General features: G+C 40.9%; 2 protein-coding genes across 6 annotated transcripts; one reads left to right on the forward strand and one right to left on the reverse strand.

Moving 5' to 3' along the window:
- The first annotated feature begins 13462 nt into the window (after positions 1-13462).
- Positions 13463-16758, forward strand: LOC143178547 (dual specificity protein phosphatase CDC14A). The gene is given in 9 exon segments (XM_076377271.1): positions 13463-13538; positions 13594-13795; positions 13874-14166; positions 14234-14495; positions 14571-14700; positions 14769-14947; positions 15027-15139; positions 15436-15501; positions 16559-16758. Coding segments are annotated over 9 exon segments (1521 nt in total).
- Positions 16759-18848: 2090 nt separating this feature from the next.
- Positions 18849-24522, reverse strand: LOC143177764 (PHAF1 protein CG7083). 5 transcript variants are annotated; one of them, XM_076375916.1, is made up of 9 exons: positions 24137-24522; positions 23887-24050; positions 20721-20803; positions 20417-20644; positions 20137-20346; positions 19905-20054; positions 19557-19721; positions 19298-19477; positions 18849-19161 (listed from the first exon to the last, which is right to left on the reverse strand). In XM_076375916.1, the coding sequence occupies exons 3-9, from the start codon at positions 20799-20801 to the stop codon at positions 18964-18966; spliced, it is 1212 nt and encodes a 403-aa protein (XP_076232031.1). In that variant the 5' UTR covers positions 20802-20803; positions 23887-24050; positions 24137-24522; the 3' UTR covers positions 18849-18963. The 5 variants fall into 5 exon arrangements, with proteins under 5 accessions (XP_076232031.1, XP_076232029.1, XP_076232028.1 ...); XM_076375914.1 differs by having other exon boundaries at positions 24133-24522; XM_076375913.1 differs by lacking the exons at positions 23887-24050; positions 24137-24522 and adding an exon at positions 21329-21581.

Raw genomic sequence — 24522 nt, forward strand, 5'->3', positions numbered from 1 at the left:
CTAGAGCTGTAGAGCAGCTTTTTTACTTACGTAATTTCTATAGAATCTAGAGAGCTCACGTGGGAGTCCAAGTATCCCACACGAGGCTCCCCCTCGATCGCTGGCTACGAAAGTCGAGAGATCTAGCCGCGGGTGAATCGATTCCTCCGTTTCAACGTGCACATCCTCGCTCACCTGCGCTCACCTGTCTTCCGCTCGCTTTCCTTACCCCTGCACCGTTTGCGACCACTTAAGCATCGCCAGTTTCCCAACCAAGAAACCGAGCTCCCACATCGTGACTATTAGACAGACACGCGGCTCGATTACGCCACGCGTGGAATTCACCTCGCGGTTATCCCTTATGGAGATTTTCCACCTCGAGATATAGGCCCATGAAGGAGGAAAACAATCACTCGGTGAGGCTCCCTCGTCTTGGCGAAAGGATACTATCATAAATAGAGGCAGAAACTTGCTAATGAAGAGCTACTGAGATGGTTCTGATAATCGGAATTTATGAAGGATAATTAAGGTTTGAAGATTCTGGTCGAGATTCAACTTTTGACTAACAATACTTCTAGAATCATACAAACTATAATTCTCTACTTTTTCTGAGTCTTTTTCAGAAGACTTCAAGACAAAATCTTTGACGAACAAATTCAGTAGATGAACCAGTAATCGTGAAATAGAACTTCTTCTCAAATTATTCATTACAGTCTTTCATGCTTCTGACGCCCCGTATATAAAACAGAAACGAAATGACAGTGGTTGGTCGTTCCTCGATTCCACCATGAGACTGGAAGCAAGAGGAGCTTTACGGCGGAGTATGAATTATAAACTGAATATCGAATCAGACGGTGTGCAGAAGTTCAGAGAGAGAGCTGTATCGCGTGATAGCGTTCCGCATCCAAGAACATTGAACTCGTAACGCCGCTGACAAAAGACAAGTTTCCAGCCGTTTGCTCGGTTGAAGGCGGCTTGCTGCTGTTCCCAGCTAAACAGTGCCCCGACTCCTCTCTTTTTCCCCTGTTACTTTCTATATTCTCGATTTCCTCCGAAACCGAGTCGATACATTCTCATTAATTAACATTCAATGGCGAGTAGACAGAGCGAGCTTGAAAGGATCTCAAGCGCTCCCAATTATGATCTCTTTCGAATGATTTAGCAGGAAAATCGAACCTTGGGAAGCTACATTATTCGAAACAGTTATTTAAAACACGTTTGCATAAATTTTGTTCCTCAAGACTTCTCTGGAATCTCCTGTCAGAACTATCCACTTGCCACCAACTTCGCTACACCTTTACAGAAAATAGCAATTAAAAGGCAGAAATAAATGTAGCGAGTAATGAATGGGTATTCTATAATTACTGCTCGAACTGTTCAGAAATTCAGCGGGTTGTGACGACACGCGAATTTACACGTGACAGCCTTTCAATATGCACGAGAAGCTGCCCAGAATTCGACAAAATATGTTACAGAGAACCATGAAAGTAGCGAAAGTGGGTGTACATAAATATAGTGCCATTGGTGTTGCAGGTTGCATCTGTCCTCGACGTGCAGTTATCAACTGCAACCTTTTGTATAATTTACCGCCCTGTCCCGGTGTCGATAAGAAGTTACTTTTACTTTTTACTCTGACAAGAATTAAGAGACCACCTTCTCGACTGTGTTCAACGTTTAATTATTATCTGAAGATAATTTCCCATTAATCTTTACATGTTTCTTCGAGTTCTGAGAAGTCTCGTATCTTACCGTGGAAATCCCCTGTGGATGGCCTGCTATCTTTGCTAAATAATTACTTAATAATTACTTCGTGTGCGTTTCGTCGCGCCACGTGAAAAGAAAAATTGCGGAGAAGGAGATACAGGTGCATCCAGTTTGTTATGCACTGTGCTGATCCAAAAGAAGAAAATGATCGAATAAAATGGATGTATATGTAAAGTACATACAGTTTCGATATTTTACCTATTGTGCGTCAAGATCAGAAAACAAAAGATAGAAAAAAGAAACAATTAACGATACGACTTAGAAGAATGCCTATTCATTAATTCCTGCGAGCTTTCCAAAAGGTATCGCGGCCTCTCGGGTTTTTAGGATGCGCACGACGATGAATAATTCACGCGTTGGTATAGGTGAAGAGGTCAGTAATCAAGGGTCGTCCAGCGCATTAATGAGCCCGCTTATTTATTCGATCTCAAGACCGTATCAGCTCGACGCCGATCGAATACGCGTGCATTTTAATTAACTACGACTGGCGGCTGGAAATCGACCGACTCTCTGCTCTGGCAGCAATACCTTCAATGAAGAAAATACTTTTACCTCGACTTCCACCTTCCCTATCGCCAAGATGAAGACTTTCCCCCAGTGACGGTCGAACTAGGGGATTTCCCTAGGCGGGTCAGACGGAAGCGCAGGAAACACGCGATTCGCAGATGCGTTTCTCGTCCAGATGGATATCCACGTCCGCGGGTCGAGATACGCGCGCATTACCCGCACACACGTGCGCTCACGCACACGTGGCCACGCGTGTCGGTGTGTGTGGGTCCACCTGAGCGAGCAGACGAGCGAGTGAGCACCGGAGGAGAAGGTGTCTCACATGGGTGCCTCTGTTCCCTGCAACACGAGTCCCACAGATGGGGGAGACATCCGGGCAGCTGACGTTCAAATGAAACTGACTGACTGACTTCGGCTTAACCGACTCCACATCCTCCTTCGATTAAGGAGAACTACGTCCGGAGAAGTTGGAGAACGGAGGATGGGGACCTTACATATTCCATCGAATTGTTTTCGATCCCCCTTTTTGACTCTACTACCCATCGACGATATCATCGTTCCTAAGGCTCCTCTTCTTTGTCTCCTTCGAGCGTCGTTTTGTCTCCAGAGACGATTTTTCCTTGAGAGTCTTCTTGAGACTTCGGGATAGAATGAAATGCATATGTATGGCTTTTTCCTTGTTTGGTCCTCCTGCTGTTGTGGTCTCCGGGAAGATTGGAAATAGAGGGATCTTCTCTTTTTTCGGAGGTTCGAGCGGAATTTAAACGCGTCAGGTCGTGAGAAGAGCGTAGAAAGTGAATCGTGAGAAACAGGCGTGACGGATCATGGAAATATTACGGTTTCCTGGTATCTTCGTTTCCAATATACGGTGTGGATTCTTGGTTATTTAGTTCCTTCTATGGATCGCCTTTTACTTCGTGAAGAGAAGCCTTGGGTTAGCAGAGAATGCTCGATGCAAGGAGATATCGAAATTCCACGAAGACGGGGCAGAATTTAAATGCGTCAGAATCATGAGCATCTTCCTTCCTTCTCCATCTGCTTCGTTGAATCGTGCACAAAGGATTTTACAAAGGTTTAGATTGATCAGGGACCAGAGCTCCATCGATCTCCCGTATCAACTCTGCCAAAACTTGTCCCCGTATCTCTCTCGATAAGATTGCGTGATATACGTAGAAGCATGCGAACCTGCCACGTAATACCTTGCTTCGCATTAATTCAGTTATTACAGCTCGTAAACTATGGCGAAGTGTCGCGACTTGGGGCTAGACAATGGTAAGACAGATTGAGAGAACTTGGATGAAGGATTTTTCATGTCACCAGGGGAGTTCTCTCAGGGGTGTGTCTAGAAATTGAAAGAAATAGCCCTGGAAAGTGTACATTTCTAAATATTCGAACCTAAATGCCTCGTAGCCACCTCGAAGAGTCTCTCCTGGGTGATCCCCGAGCAGCAACCAGATCACCAGCTCTCGAAACCGCCTCGAAGATAATCCCGCCAGTTCACGGTGACCAATTCCAACGTACATCGTAGAACGCGCTTGCAGGATGCCAAGTAGAACGAGATAGCGAGCGAGGGGCGGGCAGAGGGCAGGAGGAAGGTGAAAAAAGAGATAGTGTACCCCAGGGACTGGGGAGTAGCCCGTGAAGCGACGAAGAGGGTCGGCCCCGGGGCTTCGATAAAACGGTCAAAGTCAGAGGGAACGAGAGAGACAGAGGGAGAATCGTGGGCAGAGGGGAGGCGGAGCAGCAGCGCGGGAGAGACAACTGGAGAACGAGGGAGAGAAGGGGAGGGAACGGATAAGAGGAAGCGTGGGCACTCAGGTGTGACTCTCCCGCGGGTTCTCCTGCCTCTCCTTGCCAGCAGCAACAGATACGCGGACCTTGGTCTCCCCGTGCACCTCCGGAAGTGCTCTTTATCTCTGTCGGTCTGTCCCCTCGCCCGTACCACCGTGCGTGCGTCCGTGCGTGCGTCCGTGCGTGCGTGCGTGCGTGCGTGCGTGCGTCTGCCCGACTACACGGCCAGCCCGTGCAACGGCTGCTATCATACCCGCTCGATTAACCGAAATTTCGATTCACACCGAATCCCAGTATCGACCAAACGTTGGATCCCTCTGCCCAGCTCCTTTACTCGGTTCGCTGGCGCGTGCCCAGCGGGCGGATCGACTTTCGGCTCGTTTCGATGCTGCCCATTTTTTACGAATTTCGAAAACGCGAGAAATTTCACGACTCGAGAAATGACATTAATGAATAAGCGTGACTATTAGCAGGTGGGTGAAGTAGAAAGAGAGACAGAAGAGGAAAAGTGGGACCTTGATGGTAATAAGAATTAGGCCCCCTTTTTGGGCAACCCTCGAAGTTATGAGATAAGTCTTCCAATCCTTGGACGCTTAAGATGTCATGCCCTAAAGCGTCAATTGCATCCCACTAGCTGAATACATTTACTGCTTTAAAGTACTTTTCTTTTAAGGTTCATTATTATAGGTTTACTGTTTGATTTAAGCGACTTCTGTTTGATTAGAAGGAATATAAGAGACTAGAGTCAGTCAGAGCTGGGTACCATTTTAATTTCAAGATGTACCGCGGAGAATCTGACCGTTTGTAATGAATATTGAATTGTACTCTGAGAGAAAAGAAAGTGGTGCATCGCTGACATATAAGACATAAAACGTGTGCACCACCTGCTATGCACACCGGTCCCTAACCGTTCGATTCTCCACTCAGCACGAAGCAATTTCGCATCGCGCTGTTGAAAAATGAGGATCTTAATTTTTCATCGATTGCACAGACACGAGGAGATCTTATCGAAAGAAAATCGCAATCTTCTTTCAACTGTTTCAAATTCATGAACTGGAAATTTGATTTCTGAATAGATATCGTTTAGATTTGCGCGACACCTCAGTCCCAGCGTCACGCGTCGCGATCTCGACAGTCAGAATCGGCACGAAGGAGACACGAAACTCGGTGAAATTCGCGTCGCGCGTTACATAGCGATGAAGCCGACGTCTACGAAAGGTAACGGACGGCGTGCAACGAGAATGATCGACTGTTGCTCGATCAGACGCCTTTCTTGCATTCGTTTAGCCGACAGGTCAGCCTGAAACAATTCTCGACGTTTTTCCTTATAAACCAGAATAAATCTAAAAAATCGTGTAAAAATTAAATTTTTGGGATTCCTTCATTATTTTAAATTATTCAGAGCTACTTACGCATAGAAGATAGAGAAGAATCGAGAAACATAGAAACGAAAGAGCCACGGAGATGGAATAGCGCGACAGAGTGGTCGTTCTGGTGGGGCTTAATCGGATGAAGAGATCGACAAACTGGACGTCCTCCTCAGCTTTAGAAGCTTCGACTTATGCGGCGAAAGCGTCTGGTACGCGACTAATTTCGTTATTTCAGTTATGCCTTAGGAATGATATTTCTGGCACACAAGCGAGACTCTAGCCCCTTCCATCCCTTTTCCAATCTCTCCCCCCCAAAATCAAACAATAAAACAGAAATTAACCTCACAAAATAAAAGTCTAAAATCTCCCCTTCCTCTCCTATATTCCTTATTTAAAAAAGAAATAGATAAACGTGAGGGAGGCTTACTCAAGGTCCCAAGCAATTCTCAACATCCCCAGAACGATACTTCGAGGCGTCTAAACAATTCTACGCTGCAAGGAGCGAGTGAACAATAGCGCTGAAAGGCAAACAGTGGCAGGAAGAGAAGAACCGAGGGAAATTATCGCGGGAAGCGGGGTGTTTTCGAGAGGGAACGCGTTTTTTCCATTCGAGGAGGAAGCGGGACGAAGGACGGAGAGACGGAGACGAGAGAAGAGATGCCGGAGAAGCAATGCTAATTCCTGGCTCGGAGTTGGGAGACTCAGAGAGGTTTCCCACCTTCTACGGTTTCCCTCTTCTAGACAGCACGACGGCCACTCGTCTGTCAACCGTTGGGGATGATAATCATTTCGTTTGCAATACCATCCCCTTCATCCATGCTCGATTAACGATGCTGTTCTCCAACGAGGTGTCTACCTGATGCCTGCCTTATAAACTGATCGATGATAATTAGAGTGTGGTCTGAGCAAAGGTGAGAGGGAGAGCTCGAAGAGGGACTTGAAGGGGAACTTGTATCCTTCCATATTTAGTTACAGAATTCAGCCACCTTTTTGGGGCTGATCAATTTCAGATAATATACAGAAAACTTTGATGCTGTACTAGTTGATGCTTTGCAACCCTTTCCGGGTTAATGTGAGTAACAAAGAAGTCAAAAGAATCACCTTTTGTGGCACAAATACAAACGAGAGAAGACTAATTAAGTAGAAGTAAGGAAATATGACGATTCATGAGAATATTTCACGTTGTTAATAACAGATAAATTAGATGTTGAAAATTCTCGTTCAAAAGAGAAGAGGATCTTTAATTTTTTAAATAATTGAAGCTGGAATTTGACTAAATTTCGTCTGAATCGCTGATAACGAGAGCAACGCGAGCTGATCGTGGTTGTTGGTCTTGCAACGCCGGATAGAATGTAATATCAAACGAAATCGATGGCGAGATAATGGACACAGACAATATGACGTTCGGCGCTGAATATAAATCGTCCCTGAGCCCGGCTGTCGCGGTCAGCTTTGCTCGTAATCGTTCTACTAAAGATTTTCGAATGAATTCGTGGATTCGGTGAAACCACGCGACATCTGTTGGACAGCTGACAAAATTATGAGCAACTTCACTGATAAATATACGCGCCACCTCTTTCCTACTTGAATGAAACAAAGTTGCAATCTTTGAATGGACGATTAATTTCGACACTATATAATTTCATAATTTAATTACGATAATAATGATGAATGGAAGTCGTAGAGAAATATTCTAAAAAGTAGATATCTATTAAAATTTGAAATAGAATTTTTTAATAGAAAAGTGGAGCTAATTGAACTGCAGTTAGTTGCAACATATCTTGAACTGCAAATTGAGGGTTTTCTTTAATGTAAGAATATCTCTAGCTTCTCGAATGAATTATTGCGAAATCGAGATATGCTCCGCTACCATCCACGTAATTCATAATTTTCCCCATGCCTCTCCGTCGACGAGAAATATATAATTTTATATAGTCTGATTAACATCACATTATTGAGAGTTTCTGCATTATCATCTCGACTTCTCTAGATATTACAGTGGTTCTCCTTTTTGAAAACTTTCCTTATTTTTTATACATACATTTTCTACTTGATCCTCGCCCGAGCATTGCAAAAACACACCCCCAAATTTCATGTCTATACTCCTTTTAAATAAAAATAAATTTTTGATGAACTATAATCTCTGGAATCTTATTCCAAAAGACTGCTGCTAACAGATTCAAATCAGACGAATATGTTTAGAAGCAGAATTATTAAAATGACCATCAGTTGATCAAGTTCCCTAGGAATTTGATGAAAAAGAAAACCACTGACACCAGATTCGCGTAGAAAGTTGAGATACTCCGATCACCGCGGTCGAGAACCTCTATTCGTTGTTTAGCAGTTGTCATTTCGCGGATAGTAGCCGCCAGTTACGATGACTATACGGGAAATGGTACTCATCCACCCTGGCCAGGCAGAACGACCGTTACTCTGTCAACTCTTACTGCTCTTCCTTCTTCTGCGTCAATAGTTCGTCGCAGGAGAAAGAAACTCTGCCCTGAAATACTTTTGCAAAGACAATTGCAGTGAAAATCTGAAACCCTGAAAATGAATTAAAATCCTCCTCAGACAAAACCTGAAGCTAACCCGTAAGAACAGCCCACTTCTCACTTTTCCTGTCCCCATCGCCACTCACTTCCTCAGTCCCCCTTATCAGGGACATTTAAAAGAGCCACGTTATCGTGCTCCACGTAGATATGTATTCGGTTCAGGAGATCGTTCAAAGGTTTGCGCAGCACGTGATGACCGGAAGTTGTCGATACCGTAATGTTCAGATGGCGACTAACCGGAAGCAGGTTCCACGTGTATCGTGTGCTACAGAGGGGCAACAGGGTGGGGCGTCGGAGACTGGCAGGTACGGTGACTTTCTTAACGAACGACTCAATAAATCAATCACGTAAAAGAAACTTACGCCGCAATGGTTTTCGCATATGTATGATGACGAGTTATTAAAGGACTCCCCAACATCGATTAATTTTCACGAACGAGAGGCCCAGGTTTCGCAACCCCTACCTTATGGAGCCTCTGCGAGGAACAGGTGGTTTCGCCACCTTTTCTGATAGGAGACTGATCTGAATCGTCTGAGGCGCTTCAACACGAAAGGGTAGCTATTCTATGCGAATAGTTGAGTTAGAAACATAGCGTTTCAGTCTTCAGCTTCTTGCAGGATCACAGTTTCTTGTTATTAGTTATTTGCTTCTAGTTTGTATCAGACGACACTTCCACTAAGTAGATGCCTCGATTTATCAGACTGTATTTCTAGCGAAAACTGTTTCGGATTGATTTTTCTAAAGGCACGAATCGCGATCGAATCTCCCAGTTCGGCCCGATGAGAAAGCCCAATAAAAAGGCCCCCGACGAGCCGATCACGATCTCACCACATCTAAAATCACCCGGCGGTCCTCGTGATTGTATTAATCCACCTAACAGAATACAGAATACGGGACGCAGAGTGTATACAGATGCGGGGAACGAGCCCCGTGTGGATGTGGATGTATTGTCTTCTCGGCTCCTTTCTCGCATTAGCATAAGAATTCAGCGTGTACCTGATGCGCGTATCAATGGCCGTCCCGGTGAATCAAGACTTAAATCTTGCACCATGATCACCGTCGACGGTCGAATGTTGAAATATCATCGTCATCGAACGGATTGGAAACCCGGGGACGCGTTGACCCCGACGAGAGAGCGGGAAGAATAGCGGAGAACCGACGTTTCTTGGAAGACTTGACACTGTGTTGCAAAACTTCTGCTACTTCCACACGCGGATGGAATGGAGAATCGTTTTTCCTTTGGAGAAAGGTTCAGTCCTTTAAATTCACCTGAACTTCACTGCGGGATTCAACTAGCTGGCTTGCTTTGGTACTTTGGACTTGACGAGGTGGTTCCAATTGTATTCTTCATGGTTGATCTTCAATTTTCTTTTTTTCAAGCTCCTCTTTTCGGTTACTGCTATCCAGGATATGAGACAACAGCTTCTGATCAGGGAAGTTGAGATAAGTTAAAAGTGTCTTAATATTATAGACGGAGCTATGGATCGAAAGAGCAGGAAAGATTCCAGAGAAAACTTCCAAGTGATTCTGCTCACAAATGAAGCCTAGTTGTTCAGAAATGCTCCAAGAGAAGGGCGAGCTGAAGAGCGTCGCGGATGTGCATCGGTCTGGAAGGATCGACGATCCATCCAGTGGCTCCAGTCCCGAGAACAGAAATTGTTACGTGCCCGCTCCGTTCGTCGTGATCCGAATGCTCATGCGTATCGAGCGCGGTCATCCAGGGAGAAGAGGAGAGAAGCCGAGGAGGAGAGTTCCGTGGCGTGGCTGGTGAGCTTTCCTCGACGCGTGCACGCGCTCGTACCTACACACCCATCTAATCGAAACGCACGGACGGGGCCCGTACAAGTGGAACCGAAGAAATCTGCGGGAGTAGAGAGCGCGTGCACGCGAACGACGCTCGTCAAAGGCGATTGTCCCGTCCACGCGGAAGCGGAGAGCCGACGAGCATCTATCCCTCGGTCGCCTCTCACTCGCAGAACACGTACACCTCGTGTCCCCATACACGTCCCTCTGGCTCTCTTCTACCGCCCGGTATTTTCGTACCGCTGTACACGCGTCCATCTATGTGCCAGTTATTCCATTCTTCTGTCCACTCGCTCTGCACCCTCTCAATTATCCTTCGATTATCCCAGCTTCCAATCTCTGGACTGCTCAGGAACTGTCCTGCGTGCTGGAGTCAGGATTTCGCGGGGGCAATTCCATGGCACTAGGTCTGAGGTGAATTTCTAGAGACTCCTGACTTGGTTTCTACTAACGAGCTTGTGGTAGAAGTCGCTGATTACGAGAATTCTGTCTGAGCCAGTCTGTGGACGCTTCTATATACTGATTCCGAAGAATTCCGACTCTGCCACATCGGTTTCGATCGATCGACAGCCTCGCAGGCGCGATATTATAGCTTTAAGAACGCGACTGGCATTGTGCGTGGGTGGGACCACCGAATATGGAAGGCGATTCGAAGATGAACGACGACCGATGAGACTGTCTAGCGAATAAGGACGTGACGTAGTTATATCCTTGCTTATAAGGAAAACGGATTCGCTGTTAATAGTCAATATGCATTAGAGAGGAACAATGAGCGGATCTTGATGCCGCACACGACGACCGCAGGAGGATGTTGGCCGCGATCTTTCGCGGGGACACCTTCTGGAAATTTTTAACGACGCACGACTCATCGGACCTATATGGTGCTGTCTTTGGGGATTCCCTTCCCCTGGTCCCACTCAACATTTTGGTGGGAGGCACGAACCTTCGTGCGTGTCAATAAAAATCTTTGGGACGCCAAAGTAGAGGCGACGAGAGCAAGATATAAATTATAACACTCTAATGAGTGTTGGCAGCACATACGGTGCTGACAGCATTTATAATAAATGTTGCCAATACTCAGAGGGTTTCCAGTTAAACTGATCACTCTGTATGAGTCCTCTGGAATATGGGAAGAGAATGATTCGAGAAAAGGGGGCAAGCAGAGAGGAGCAGAGAAAACTGAGAGGGGAACGAGACAGTTTTAAATGCGTCGCACGGCCCGCTACGAAATCTTGGATTCTATTAACGGAGAAATTATAACGGATTGACGGCCGCAGGATTGGATGCACAGACGGACGGACGTAGCCGTCTCCTATAGAAAGATTTCTCTTGAATCGTAAATACGGATAGGACACAGACGCACGATATCCACTCGGTTGGGCCTCGCGTCGCATTTTAAACTACTTCCCGGTGCACTCGCAAATTGTACCAGGTTTATGCAATCTGGTGAACGTGGTACGTCCGAGTGCGATGTCTCGATTTAGAGGGGACGAGTGGCCCTGTGATCGAGCAAATGGTAGAGACGGATACCGCTATCGGTGCGTGCCAATCGAAAAAAATTCAGATGGTGCCGAGGGCGAAATGCGTCGTGAAAATTACAGTAAATAGTATTTTCATCACATTTTCGTTAAGTATCATAATATTTTTTAGCAGTATAAACTGAGGATCAAAATCAAAGGATCACCAATTTTGGTTCCAAGACTTGTCAATCTTAAAACCACTGTAACTTCGTCAAATAAAATCGTACATCATTTCTTAAGGTCTCATTCGAAAGGCAAGAGTTCTAGCTTTAATCTCAACCTAGGAAAAATTGCAGAAAAAAATAATCCAGTTCTTGACAGTGGACTGAAGTGGGAAAACATTCGAGTAAAAAACACCCTCCCTCACTAGGCGGGTCCTAGAGTCAAGAATTTTTTTTCAACAAGTCCAACTTAAGGACGTCAAAGTAGAGGCTTTACCCTTTACAATGCGACCAGGCTGACCTCCCTGCGATTTTTTTTGACGGACTTACAGAAGCTCACAGATTGACTACTTTTTCGGATTCTGGGGCAGTGGCTGATTCTGAGTCTCGGGGCTCACTTTTCATTTAGAGTCCGATATCTCGGCTAAAAAAAATCGCGGAGAGCTCGCCGAGGTCTCGTTCAAAAGGGAAGGCTTCAGACTTCAATCCTCCCGGAGAAAAAGTCGCGAAAAAAATTGATCAAGTTCCTGACAGGCGAGTGAAGTTGGGAAACTTTCGGCGAAAAACCACCCTCTCTTTCTCGGCGGGTCGCGAAGTCAAGAAATTTTTCCGGACAAGTTCAACTCAGGGAAGTCATAGTAGAGGCTTTGCCCTTTAGAATGAGACCAGGCTCACTACCCTGCGATTTTTTTTGACGGAGCTACAGCAGCTCAAAGATTGACTACTTTTTCAGGCCCTAGAACACTGTGCGATTTCGAGGCTGGAGGCTCACTTTTCATTCTGAGCGCCATATCTCGGCGAAAAAAAATCGCAGAGTGCCCGCCAAGATCTCGTTCGATAGGGGAGGGTTCAGACTTTAATCCAACCTCTAAAAAAGTCGCGAAAAAAATTTATCAAGTTCCTGACAGGCGAGTGAAGTTGGGAAACTTTCGGCGAAAAACCACCCTCTCTTTCTCGGCGGGTCGCGAAGTCAAGAAATTTTTCCGGACAAGTTCAACTCAGGGAAGTCATAGTAGAGGCTTTGCCCCTTAGAATGAGACCAGGCTGATCTTCCTGCGATTTTTTTTGACGGAGTTACAGTAGCTCAAATATTGGCAATTTTTTCGATCTCTCGATCATTGTCATTTTTATCATATTAATTTGTAATCATAATAAAAAGAATATTCTCTCGATGCAATCATCGCATAAAAATACAAAATCACAATTTAATTAATAAGTCAATTGAAATAGGAAATGTGACTCACCGTTTGATGACTTGACACTGCACTTGTCTCGTGCATTTTATAACTCTTAGTTCAATCTTTGGTTGACAATTTGTTACGGGATATATTTTCCTTTCTTATGATACTGAAACTCTGAAACAGTTCATAATACGTTGTTAGCTTTTAAATTAAAAATATACCGTCGGAAATTGAATTCGAATCAAACGTTTTGCAATTAAGGTGAGTTCACTTAATTGGTTTCCATTAATAAAAAATTGAAAAACGTGGAGGTGTGACAAACGCCGTGTACCGATGTAACAAATATGAAGTTGGTAATTTTGGCATACTAAATCACAGTAAGGGACAGCTATTATAAAATGAAAATTATCTGGAGTATGTAAAGTTTCTAGCTTTCTAAATAATTGAGTTATATATCCTCCTTGTATCACGTTTATTATGTTTTCAATTGTTACTCTACTGTAATGCTTGAGTTTCAGAAAATCATGTATTTGGTTAACTACAATACTAGAAACAAACATCTTCTGTGACATTAACAAAACTATTTAAGTAAGCTCCTAAAACTAAGAACTATCTTTTCACTAAATTAAACAGAATTTCTAATTCTTTTATGTAAGATATGATCGGGCTACATTTAAGTACTAGAAACCAGACGCAAGAAACTTTCAGCAACAGATTCCACTGGATATACAACTGGATATTCCTTTACTAACACCAAAGGATGGTAAATGACCTTTGTCAGTCAAGAATTTTATGGGAAATAATTGTTTGAAAACGGTTCGTTACCATTTCACGATGTACGAACCAAAAACCACGGGATGTCGAAGGAACAATCGAAATATTTTCGACGACAGAAATTGCGACGTGCAAGGTGCATTTTGAATTAATTTTACAAGTGCCTGTATAAACCCTATTTTCATTTGCAGCAATTACTACCGTGTATAAGCACCCAGACATCACCTACGTATGCGAATACATAAAAAATAAATTTTATTTCGCGACCCTGAATAATGATCGAAAAGATGCAAGAAATACCACTAACATTCATTTCTTTACCATCGATGACGAACTGGTTTACTACCATTTTTATAGCGACTTTGGTCCCCTGAATATTGCCTGTCTGTACAAGTATGGCTAACAATAGTTTGTTTAAATGGAATATTTTTTTATTATTTTTTGGCCCTTTTTAAAGTTTAGATTACTTAGTTTAAATATCCATTCAAAAAAGCAATGAAAAACCTATGGTAACAGGTATTGCTGTAAAGTAAATAAGAAACTGAGCAATCCAGTTAACAAACATAGGCAAATTGTACATTACACGTCGCAAAAAGAGCACAAAAGAGCGAACTCTGCCTATTTGGTAGCAGCTTACGCAGTTTTATACTTGAATAAAAGCCCAAGAGAAGCTTACAATATTCTTTTCACAGGAGGCAATGTGCCTCTGAAACCTTTTCAAGATGCCTCTATGGGAACCTCCATCTACAATATCGATATATTAGGCAAGATATTAATTATTTAGCATACCATCCTGGAAATTAAAATATTCCATTGTTCTGCTAAAAATAGATTGTCTGAACGCGCTACATAAAGCAGCATCGTTTGGTTTCTTCCATTTTGACGACTTTGATCTGTTCGAGTACGAGAAATACGAGGACATGCGAAACGGCGATTTAAACTGGATGGTACCACAAAAGTTTCTAGCTTTTCTTGGCCCAAGCACAGAACCAGGCACCCTCTACCACCCACCCGAGTGTTACATCGATTACTTTTTAAAAAACCGAGTTATAGCTGTGGTCAGACTGAACAAAAAAACGTATGACTCGGCAAGGTACGAAAATTTTATGAAAATTGACTTATAAAGTCTTTAGAGGGCTACAATATTATACTAATATTCTATGTATAGATTCACTGAGGCTGGAATCACGCACTACGATATGTTCATGCCAGACGGCACTGTTCCCCCAAAAAGAATCTTAAATCAATTTTTGCAACTCAGTGAAAACACTACTGGGCCCATAGCTGTTCACTGCAAAGTAATTTCAGAATCAAAAATTCTACGATATATACACTATATTAATTTCATCTTTTTGTTCCCTTAAAGGCTGGCCTAGGAAGAACGGGTTCGCTAATTGCAGCGTATTTGATAAAGCATTACAAAATGTCGGCCAGAGAAGCTATTGCTTGGATAAGAATTTGCCGACCTGGTTCTGTTATCGGCCATCAACAAACGTGGTTGGAGAACATGGAGAAGAATTTGCTGAACGCTGGCCAGCAGTACAAGTAATCGATATTTTTCAAACTAGTCTTATTTTGAGCACTTACTTTATATGTTGTCTTCAATGTTGCACTCACATTGCAGATTAAAATATTATGGCGATGGAGACGTAATATTGCATCACAAACGCGGGATATATTCGATTGCAGAGAAGCTGGATAGAAAGGCACAGTGCTCTCCTGAAATTGGATGTACAGGTAAGCATCTCTGCTTGCACCTGAAACAAATTACAATAATATGTTAGTAAAGAATTTGATAACCGAAAGCATTTTGTATACTGGAACAATAAAAGAAAATAATTACCTGTTGCTATTAAAGACGTGAATTCCATCTTCATATAAAAGTTTTGAGTTTCCTTTGAAGGAGCAAGAAACTAAAAAGCACAGAAAACTTGCTATATTTATAGTTGTCGTATATGTGTATAATATTTCGTTGAGTTAAGCGCTCACCGAATGTAAGGAAATCGTTAAAAATAAGTAATTGACTCTTCCAGAGCCCCTCAAGTACGAAAGTCAACCGATCGAGAAGACGAACAAAACAAGACTGACCCGAATTATAGGTATGCCCAATTCGTTTGTTTACATATCCCCACTTCTCTCAACCTATGTCAAATACCCTAAACACACCAAATTTCAGGAGAAAACCCATCAGATAGACCAAATTTATTGCTAATGTAGTCCTTTTGTTAAGTAATAGTAAGTTGGCTATTCTAACCATCTCTTACTATATTTTCTAATAAACTACATTCTTCTATCAATGTTAAACATCAATTTGAAGCTAATCTTGTAAAATTATTCCAAAATTCTAACAAAATCATAGTCCTATACTGTATGTTCATAAAGGTTGAATAGCCACCATACAATAACTTGTCATTTTTACTTAAAAAATTTATTAATTACCATAAATATATGCATATACGCACCGTCAATCGTGGGGTAACAAAAGTTTGCACACTGACAAGGCCTTGGCGTCGAGTTTTCAACAAAAAAATGAAAAAAAGTGGCCACAAGACGCCGTTACAATTTTATCCTGCATACTTTGAACAGGAAGTGTGCGCATGCGCAAGAATGCTTGCTAATTTAATAGCACGTATTCAAATTCGATTTGACTGTGCTTCACTCTTTCGTAATTATACAAGTTTATCTGTAAATATTTTTATTAACCATTCACGAAGAAGCAAGAACAAATATTCAATTTTAATATTTGTAGCTGTTTGGCAATTATATCTATAAATTGATATCTTTTTTTATTGTAAAACGTTGGTGGCAACCGATTGCGCGCCAATTGATGCATACGCCATCTATCTAGTTGCGTGAACAACTGATGTCAAATGAACGTTTTAAATAGCAAATTAATAATAACTTCAAGTAACTATTTTTTATAACTAACAAAACAAGATTATAAAGAAAAATTAACAGTATTTTTAGCAAGAAAATTTTTTAATAAACAATTTTCTATTGGTAAAAAAAAGTTTGAAAGAACTTAGATCGAAAGGTCTGGCGCGAATTGCAGAACTGCGCGCATTTCTCCTCCAAATTTAAAGTTATTATTCTAAGCAGTGGTTCTTCATTTATTATGATTTGAATTTTATAAATTAATTTTTCATTATTTTATAGGAAAAATAAGGAACATTGGTGCTGTAGACGATTCAGAAAAGGAAGCACAAAAATACAAAAGCAACGACACGTCGCAAGGAGGAAGATTAAACGAAATCAAGATGAATAGATACAAATTTTCGCGAAGCTCGGAATCGAGGCAAAAATGTTACATGACTCACGGATCGGATAGTCTTAAAAGCCCACGGAAGAGAAAATAAGCTGAGTGAATAAGCAAAACTATTACATGCTCCTAATGAATACTGCTATTTTCGTAATGAAATGCACGAGGATCAGAGACAGTGCTGCGAAAGGAAAATGATTTATAGAAAATTGTTTTACACGATTTTATAATCCATTCGATACAAAATGATTTTTTTTTTCGTTTTTCGTATAAACTAAATAGAGAGGTTCCTCGAGGAGAATTATTGGAGATAATTATATAGAGAATATAATTCCTGAACACTTCACTGAATTAGTCATTTTATCTTTTCTTTTTCCTAATTTTTTGTTGCTTCGATGCAAAGTGTTGCAGTGGAGCTCGTTCAAAAAGTTCTACCCTCTATATATTTACTCAAGAATAATTTCCACGCGAAACAGTTTGACGATAGCGTCGACAAAACAGGAAATATGTTCCATCGAGACAAGATTATGCATCGATTAACACTTTTCTCGATCACCGTGTATATATTCCCTTGTTTTGGCGCAATGAGATCACTTGATTCGAATTCTGGCATTAGGATAAAGCAGACTCTGTGCCCTAACAAAATGGACAGAGTGGAAAACGTTTTACAAGAATTTATCGAACTTTTTTCGAGAAATGTTGAATGTTGAATTTTGTCGAATAGGTGAATGAAATGGGTAGAAAAGCTGTCGCGAGTCCTGTGCGGTTAAAAGTGTTAATCAAAGTAATTATTCGCTCGTACTTGTCGTTCCATTGAATGGTCTTCGTTATTATATTTTTACGATTATTATTCGTTACAGATCTTATAATCACTTGTAGATTATCAACTATCGAAGTTTATACGATACATAAAACATATGCACTTCTTTTTTTTTTCTTTTTAAATACCCTATGCAATTAATGAGAACAATTCGGAAGTCGGGTATACGAGATTGTGCAATTCAACATCGAAGTGAATCAAAATTCGGAATAAAAAGAAAGAACTTTCCGTGAGCAGCTCTTGCGGCAGATTTACAGAGGAATTCGGTGTTACGTTAAACACTAAAACGTTAACCACTAATCGGGCTCTGCGAATATATTTATACCGCAATATTACCTAACTGCACAGAGACAGAGAGAGAGAGACAGAGAAATATAAGAAATTATTAACTAAATATCGTAGTTTTTTTTGTGTGTTAATGCAAACAAGGACTCGGTAGAATTATTGGGCCTTAAAATCTGGTATATCACAATGGTCAGAGTTTTGCTCATAGATAGGAGTGTAAAAAAACAGGCCATCCGCTTAAATAGGTACTCTCGCACAAATGTACTCTTTGTTTCGTCTTGCATCATTTCAGTAACTTTTTCTTTCCAAGGAGAAATTCATTGCTATGTTGTCAAGAAATGAATGCAACGTATAATTAGTCTACTACAATTCACATTATTTACGCTTAATTCTGCACAAGTTGAATGGGTAACAACCATCTGTACACATACTATGCTTCGTGGTCTTTTTATACCCAAACACTATTTTGTCCCCTATCGTTCATTCTTGTTTCTTTCGCCCCGTATTGGAAACACACGTTACAAAATTTTACTTGCACTAAGCACATTATTATATTTTATAGTCATTAATTGTTACAGTTATTAATCACTGTAGGTTTATCATCGACTATCAAAATTCTTATTATTCATGGAACTACTTCCCTTTTTTTCTTTTTTTATCGAGCTCAGATATCATTGTACTGATTGCTCACACAAGACCTTTTTTATCTATATTTAAAACTTATAACCAAAAAGATAAAAATAGTATATTAAATATGATATTATCGAATATTGCAGACACTTGTACCCCTTAGTTGATCTTTTTGCCTTTTCAAATTTTTTTTTCTTTTTTTTGTGTTTCTTTGATTTCCTTGATAGACATTCCAAGGAAAAGAAATGTAAAACGTTATAAGCAACGATACGTGATATTCAAAATGATATCGCTTGGTTTCTGAGCCTTAAATCACATTGCCATCTCAACAGTCGCACGTTACTTAACATTATCGTGTTTTAATGTTAACGATAGCGTTAAAAAACTTCATCGATATCTTACACATCCTCCATGCTGCTCCAAATAGATGTTATTATGCAATTGCCGACATAAAAACTTGCCTACTCTTTTTTTTTATTTTTCTTATCTTTCCAATGCCATTCCTTCATTCAGCTCTCCAGAGAGCTCTCTAATAATAATGCACCATCATTGTATAAATGATCAAGGTCACGCTGCTCTGTACAAGGTCACACTTGCAATGTGTTGATTTGCCATGACCTCCACAATAGCGTCACGAATGCCATAGCAAAAGGTGCATCCAAATGGATTCGTCGTGTTCGTCGAAGACGCACGATTCAATACCACAGGTCGTGCGCTCGCTTTCAATTGCTCGCTTATTCTATCCCACTTTGTATAGGCAGTGATCTAAAGAATAGAAAGTCAGTGAAATGATCTCAATCTCAGAATAAAAAAAGAGCTAATAGCAATTCTTATCTCGAATGAAGCAACAGAAAAAGATTATCAATTCTTAATCATGATGAGAATTAATGGTGTACCGTACCGTAACTGGAGACGGGGAAACATCTATCAGCTTTCCCGATTCAGTGGAATTATTATTTTCTGGCGGCAAAGTCAAAGAGAACTCGCAGCGATGATACATATTAAAATTATAATGCCCTGGATAATTTGTGTGCAACACAAACTTCTTAACACATTGGGTTTTGGCATCGAACAGGACGTCCTACGCACAGTAACACCAATTTTAGACGTGTAATTTTAGTTTTGATGCGCGAAGCATCAATTGTTGCGGAGACACTTACCAATCCTAAAGTAAAATAATTGTAGAAGAAATCTGACCGCCTTATTTTATCACGTTTGTGAGCGTGAGGACTGTGAATGCGCATTTTGTCCTCAGCTTTGAAAAACACTCGAGACGGTGCACCCAAGGCGCTCAGCACATCTTCACAAGTGTCGCCAAATAACACCTAAAATTGTATAACATTTTTGTAGCATACAAATAGGAAAACTTCAGCGGTAATTTCGAATGTACGTATGCAGAAAACCTTTAACGTTACGCTACTCACTTTGAGACTAACTAACGAAACGTAAAGAGGTTTAAGTTACGTTAGAAATGCAAATTACACTAAAACTAAAGTATAAAATGTAACCTCTTTGGTTAGACAGCGTTTCTTCGGCTCCAGCAACACCCTCGTCACAGAGCTACCTTCCGTGAAAAGGTGTAGTCTGAGGCCTCGGGTGCGCGCTTTATCCCGCATGACATCTGCCTTCTCTAAATACAGATTGTTATGGTAGCAGACCTATCAAAAAATGAACATATAGCATCAATCTCGCCTATAGCTGTACATATCCCAAATTATAACACCAACAAAAAATAATTACGAGCGGCAGAGGTGGTGGAGGTGTCTTTAAATTATGCTCGTCGCTACCGCTGCCTGCAGCCATATTACCAACATAGATAGCTGTTTTTGCTACAAGAGGGGAAGTCCCATTAGGAAATTGTAATGATCCTAGCCCATGTGCATACCCAGGCTGGAACTTTGAATCGATTGGGAAATAAAACGACAATCCTCTGAAGTTTAAGACAAACACCTGAAAACAAAACAAGATTTTGTACAACCTATACATCCTACTTTGATAAATTATTAATTAAATAGCATACCTGCTTGTCACTATCATAAACACCAGGATGTGTAGCTCCAAACGAATGCTCAATCTGTTCAATGGATGGCAAAACCTCCGGTGAATTGAATGGCAAGCCACAGTATTTAAGTTTAACTAATTTCATATTATAAATTTCAATTATTTTGAGCCTTTGCACCACTGGGTCAAATATTAGCCGAACTCCATCGTGAGGTAAATTAATTACTAAATCTACATCTAAAGGATTCTGCAAAAAAACATTAATATACTAATATTCATACAGAAAAAAACTTCTAGATAAACTTTTATCAATGAATACTCACACTATCACTATAAAGTACTTGTACTCCTCTTATAATGCCCACTTGGGATTGTATTATTGACACAGACTGGGAAAAATGCATACCTAGAACAAGAACCACGTTAAAAAGTCAACCTTTCCCATGCCCCATGCCTTCTGTCAATTCACCTGCCCCAATGACGTACTCTTTTATACCATATGCGCATTATAATTAGTCTCCTATGCGTTTCCCTCATTTCCATTACATTAACATCAACCTATAAAACATCACACGATCCAAGCATCTATTTCTAACAAGTTGTCAACCCAGATGATTGATCAGCCTCTCTAGATTACATGGACCAGGAAGTGATGCTTGTCAACAATTACATAATAGGCAACAAAATATTCATAACAAGCACCATTTTCTTTGTTTACGCGCGTTTGTCAAACTAGCTGTTTACAAATAGAACGAAATAGGCGAACGCTCGCATGACAGCTACGTCGATTAAGACGTACTAGACGCTGGTTATCGAACGTTAGAGGATCGACAGACGTTTCTCGTATAAATCGTCTATGTTCGAACGTTCAGAAAATAACGCGTAATACGGCGTAGCCGCGATACATTACGGAGCGCGTTTCGTCACTTGCCTAAAATAAATTCCCACTGCTCGCAGCCGAGGGATCTCTCGGGCACCACCTCGAGCTCCAACATTTTTACGCCCGATCCTTTTTCAGGCTGATCCTCGTTTAAATAAACTAGAACGGAACGCACAACGCGCGTCTCCAATTAACATGAGAACTGCGTTGCTCCTTTGTCCACCTATCGCGCTCTCACTAATCACCAGATAGCCATATTGCTTTCCCAAACAATAAACCTCGACACTCTGCTACTACGGGCTGGCAAACTGTCACCCGAACAGCTGATACCGTGCCGTAGACTACGTAGAATCAAACGAGATACACGCCATCGGCTGTGTTTCGATCGGTCAACGCACAGTGTTTTCGAGATCGAACTTCCTTCCATGCTCGAAAGATGGCGCGCCGCATCAGTCGGGGAAACTCGGCGGGAGAATTTGAATTGAGCGCTTCGAGCTCGGAGAGAGCGTTCATTTTTTTGTCAAGTAATTTTTTAGAGTTTTCTTTTTTTTAACTTATGAGGGAACATTTATTATTGCTGATCTTGAGAAGCATTATCTTTCTATAAATATTTTTTATTAAAATACTGATTCGTTAGTGGAATATTTATGTAAATGAACAGTCTTTTTATCGTACTTCTTTTTAACAAAATGAAGTAATTGTTTTGCGAGATCCATATTACTCAAGAGGCCACTGGGATACGCGAAATTGTTGATAGAGCTCCTTATAATGAGATGCCAGGGTTAAAGAGCACAGATAATTGTATTCTTTGTTAACGCGTCGCGGGGGTTCTCCGATCACAAACATATGAAGCAACTTTCGACTCAATAAAGAAATTGCGAAATTCATCGGGAATCTTGCCTCATAAAGACTTGCTCCAATCTTTAACAACGTTCTCGTACCAACAAAGAAATATCTACTCAAACTCTATTATAAAAGCTCCAGTATATTACAACTTGAGAAACTATAAAATACCTTACGATAACTATTCTATCTGATCTCCATCTGTTGCTGCTGGCAGATCTTCAAGCAAAATGATTAAAGTCATCAACGTTCTAAGAGCATAATCTACTTGCTCTTTGGAGCAGTTGAAGATAAATGAAATAAAAAAATACGGAGGAATCACGAAGAATATTGTTAGCAAAATTGCGAGCACTTTTGATTATGAAATCGCTGATATATACATGGACACGGTCGTGCCTACTCTATTATGCAATTAAGAGTGATAAGAGTGGAGAGCCAAGCCTCCAGATACGTCAAGCCACGCGTGACTTCCCCAACGTGTGTGTGTTGAATATTTATGGAAAACGCATTGGCAACTCCGTGGCAGGGCATCGACGGTATCAACAATTGAACGAAACAAAAAGAAACGCTGGAAAAATCACGGCAACGACAAAATACAGATGACTTTGAGTAACCAGTTCTAGCCGGAACCTGATGACTTTTCTCATCGAATTTTTGATATTTCCCTCTCGCAAACACTGTGTTTTGTCATAAATTGTTTACTTGCAATTTTATGATATATGCATATTTTTAAAATCCTAGAACATACTAAAATATATTAAATTGAGATAAGAGATTAGAACAGATCTCTTGACACAAGGTCCAGCAGGTTCGATCTCGTAACAATCGGGGAAGATTCGAAGGAGTTCAAAGCATTCAGTCCAAATTTTCATTATCAGTTCTCAGAAAGACTGAATATCACGGTGACATTTGACACGGGAGTTTCCCTGGCCGAAACAAACTATTTTTAAAATAAATCTACGGCCTAGATCACACGAGATTGCTGAAGTACAAAGGATAAGAAATGACATTGAATCTTTGCAAGTGCATCGCGAATTTTAGATCATTAATGATTTATTGCGTCTGCAGATGTCATATGCAAATGTTGATCATAACTAAGTGATGTAGAAAAAGAAAAGGCGTGTTTAAGTGTGTAATCGCAAGTGTTTGTACTCGCGTGGATGGACCCTGACCGATCTCAAAAATTGATAATCATTTTTTTAAGCAATTTGCACATAGTGCAAACAATTAAAACACAGTAGCGTTATCTGTTAACTAAAAAAGTCTTCGGTCATGATCCTTTTATCATTCCGCGAGATGTCTAATGTTATATAGTATTGTCTGCTCGGTAGACTCTCGTCAAATGATCATTAATTAGCCCCGAAGGGTGAAGAAAAATGTTGATAAGCTGTGCAATAAAACGTCACCTTGAGACGGCATACGAATAAGTCACTATAATAGAAGTAGATAGCTCAAAAATTGCAAAAAATCGATAGCTGACTCAAATTGTCTGCTATTAAGTTGCCTTTAATTAATTCAAGTTACTTTCTCCTTAGTTAACTTTGACTTTAATCAAGCTGCTTTAAAATGACTCAAGTTGCAATCTCTTTTAGAAAGTACCTCACGCTCGTGAAAAACGATTCTAAAGTTAAATAAAGTATGTTTTCTTTGGGAAACCAATGCTTTCTGTGAATCATTATTCATCAGTCTTCATGTTAAGTTAATCACGAAGGTTCGAAGACGTTCGAGAAGTCTTGGTAAACAATAAAATTAATCAAATTACGCACCGGCCTGCTTAGATCAAAGTGTAATATACAAGCACCACTCCTTTCTCTGAGCAATCTCGCCTCCACATCAACTTTTTCCTCGTACAGTCATAGTTAACTACACTCGAGGTTCCACTGCCATATCATACTCACTCATGCTAACTCGGTTCCCTTTCAAAATTAGACTGAAAGTTAAATATTAAACACATTATTAGAATGGAGATAATTACATCCTAATTCAATATTCAAAGCTTCTATTTTACTTACTAACTTTAATTTTAGAGACAGATGTTATCAAAGTTCATATCTGAAGGTGCTCATGTCTCAGTAAAACTTTAACAAAAGAAGACAATAGATTTATTGTACTGAGATGTTGCAATTTCTGTTTCACTAGTCGCTCTCATTAAGTTGAAACAACGCGGGTGCATCTCGTTGATAGAAGCTACTGCCTTAGTCCGTAGTTCACTGTCTGGCCGCGATAATTTACGAATCCCACATTTCTCCTGATAACGTGGCGGACCGTCGAATCTATTCGTCTCATTTGCAAAAGAGTTCTAGCACCTTCTTTATATATTACTGAAAAATTATATACCGTCACGATACATATTTTTATTTCATTGACAAAAAGTTAAACGAACAGGTAGAATTTCATTTCAA

Source organism: Calliopsis andreniformis, chromosome 4 (genome assembly GCF_051401765.1).
Source record: "Calliopsis andreniformis isolate RMS-2024a chromosome 4, iyCalAndr_principal, whole genome shotgun sequence".
Classification (NCBI taxonomy): Eukaryota; Metazoa; Arthropoda; class Insecta; order Hymenoptera; family Andrenidae; genus Calliopsis; species Calliopsis andreniformis.

Coding starts and splice junctions, on each gene's coding strand:
- LOC143177764 (XM_076375913.1), bottom strand. CDS start 21,392: ATGTTGGAGCTCGAGGTGGTGCCCGAGAGATCCCTCGGCTGCGAGCAG. Junction 20,804..21,328: donor GCAGTGGGAATTTATTTTAG/GCAAGTGACGAA, acceptor TTCTTGTTCTAG/GTATGCATTTTTCCCAGTCT. Junction 20,055..20,136: donor CTCCACCACCTCTGCCGCTC/GTAATTATTTTT, acceptor ATTTTTTGATAG/GTCTGCTACCATAACAATCT.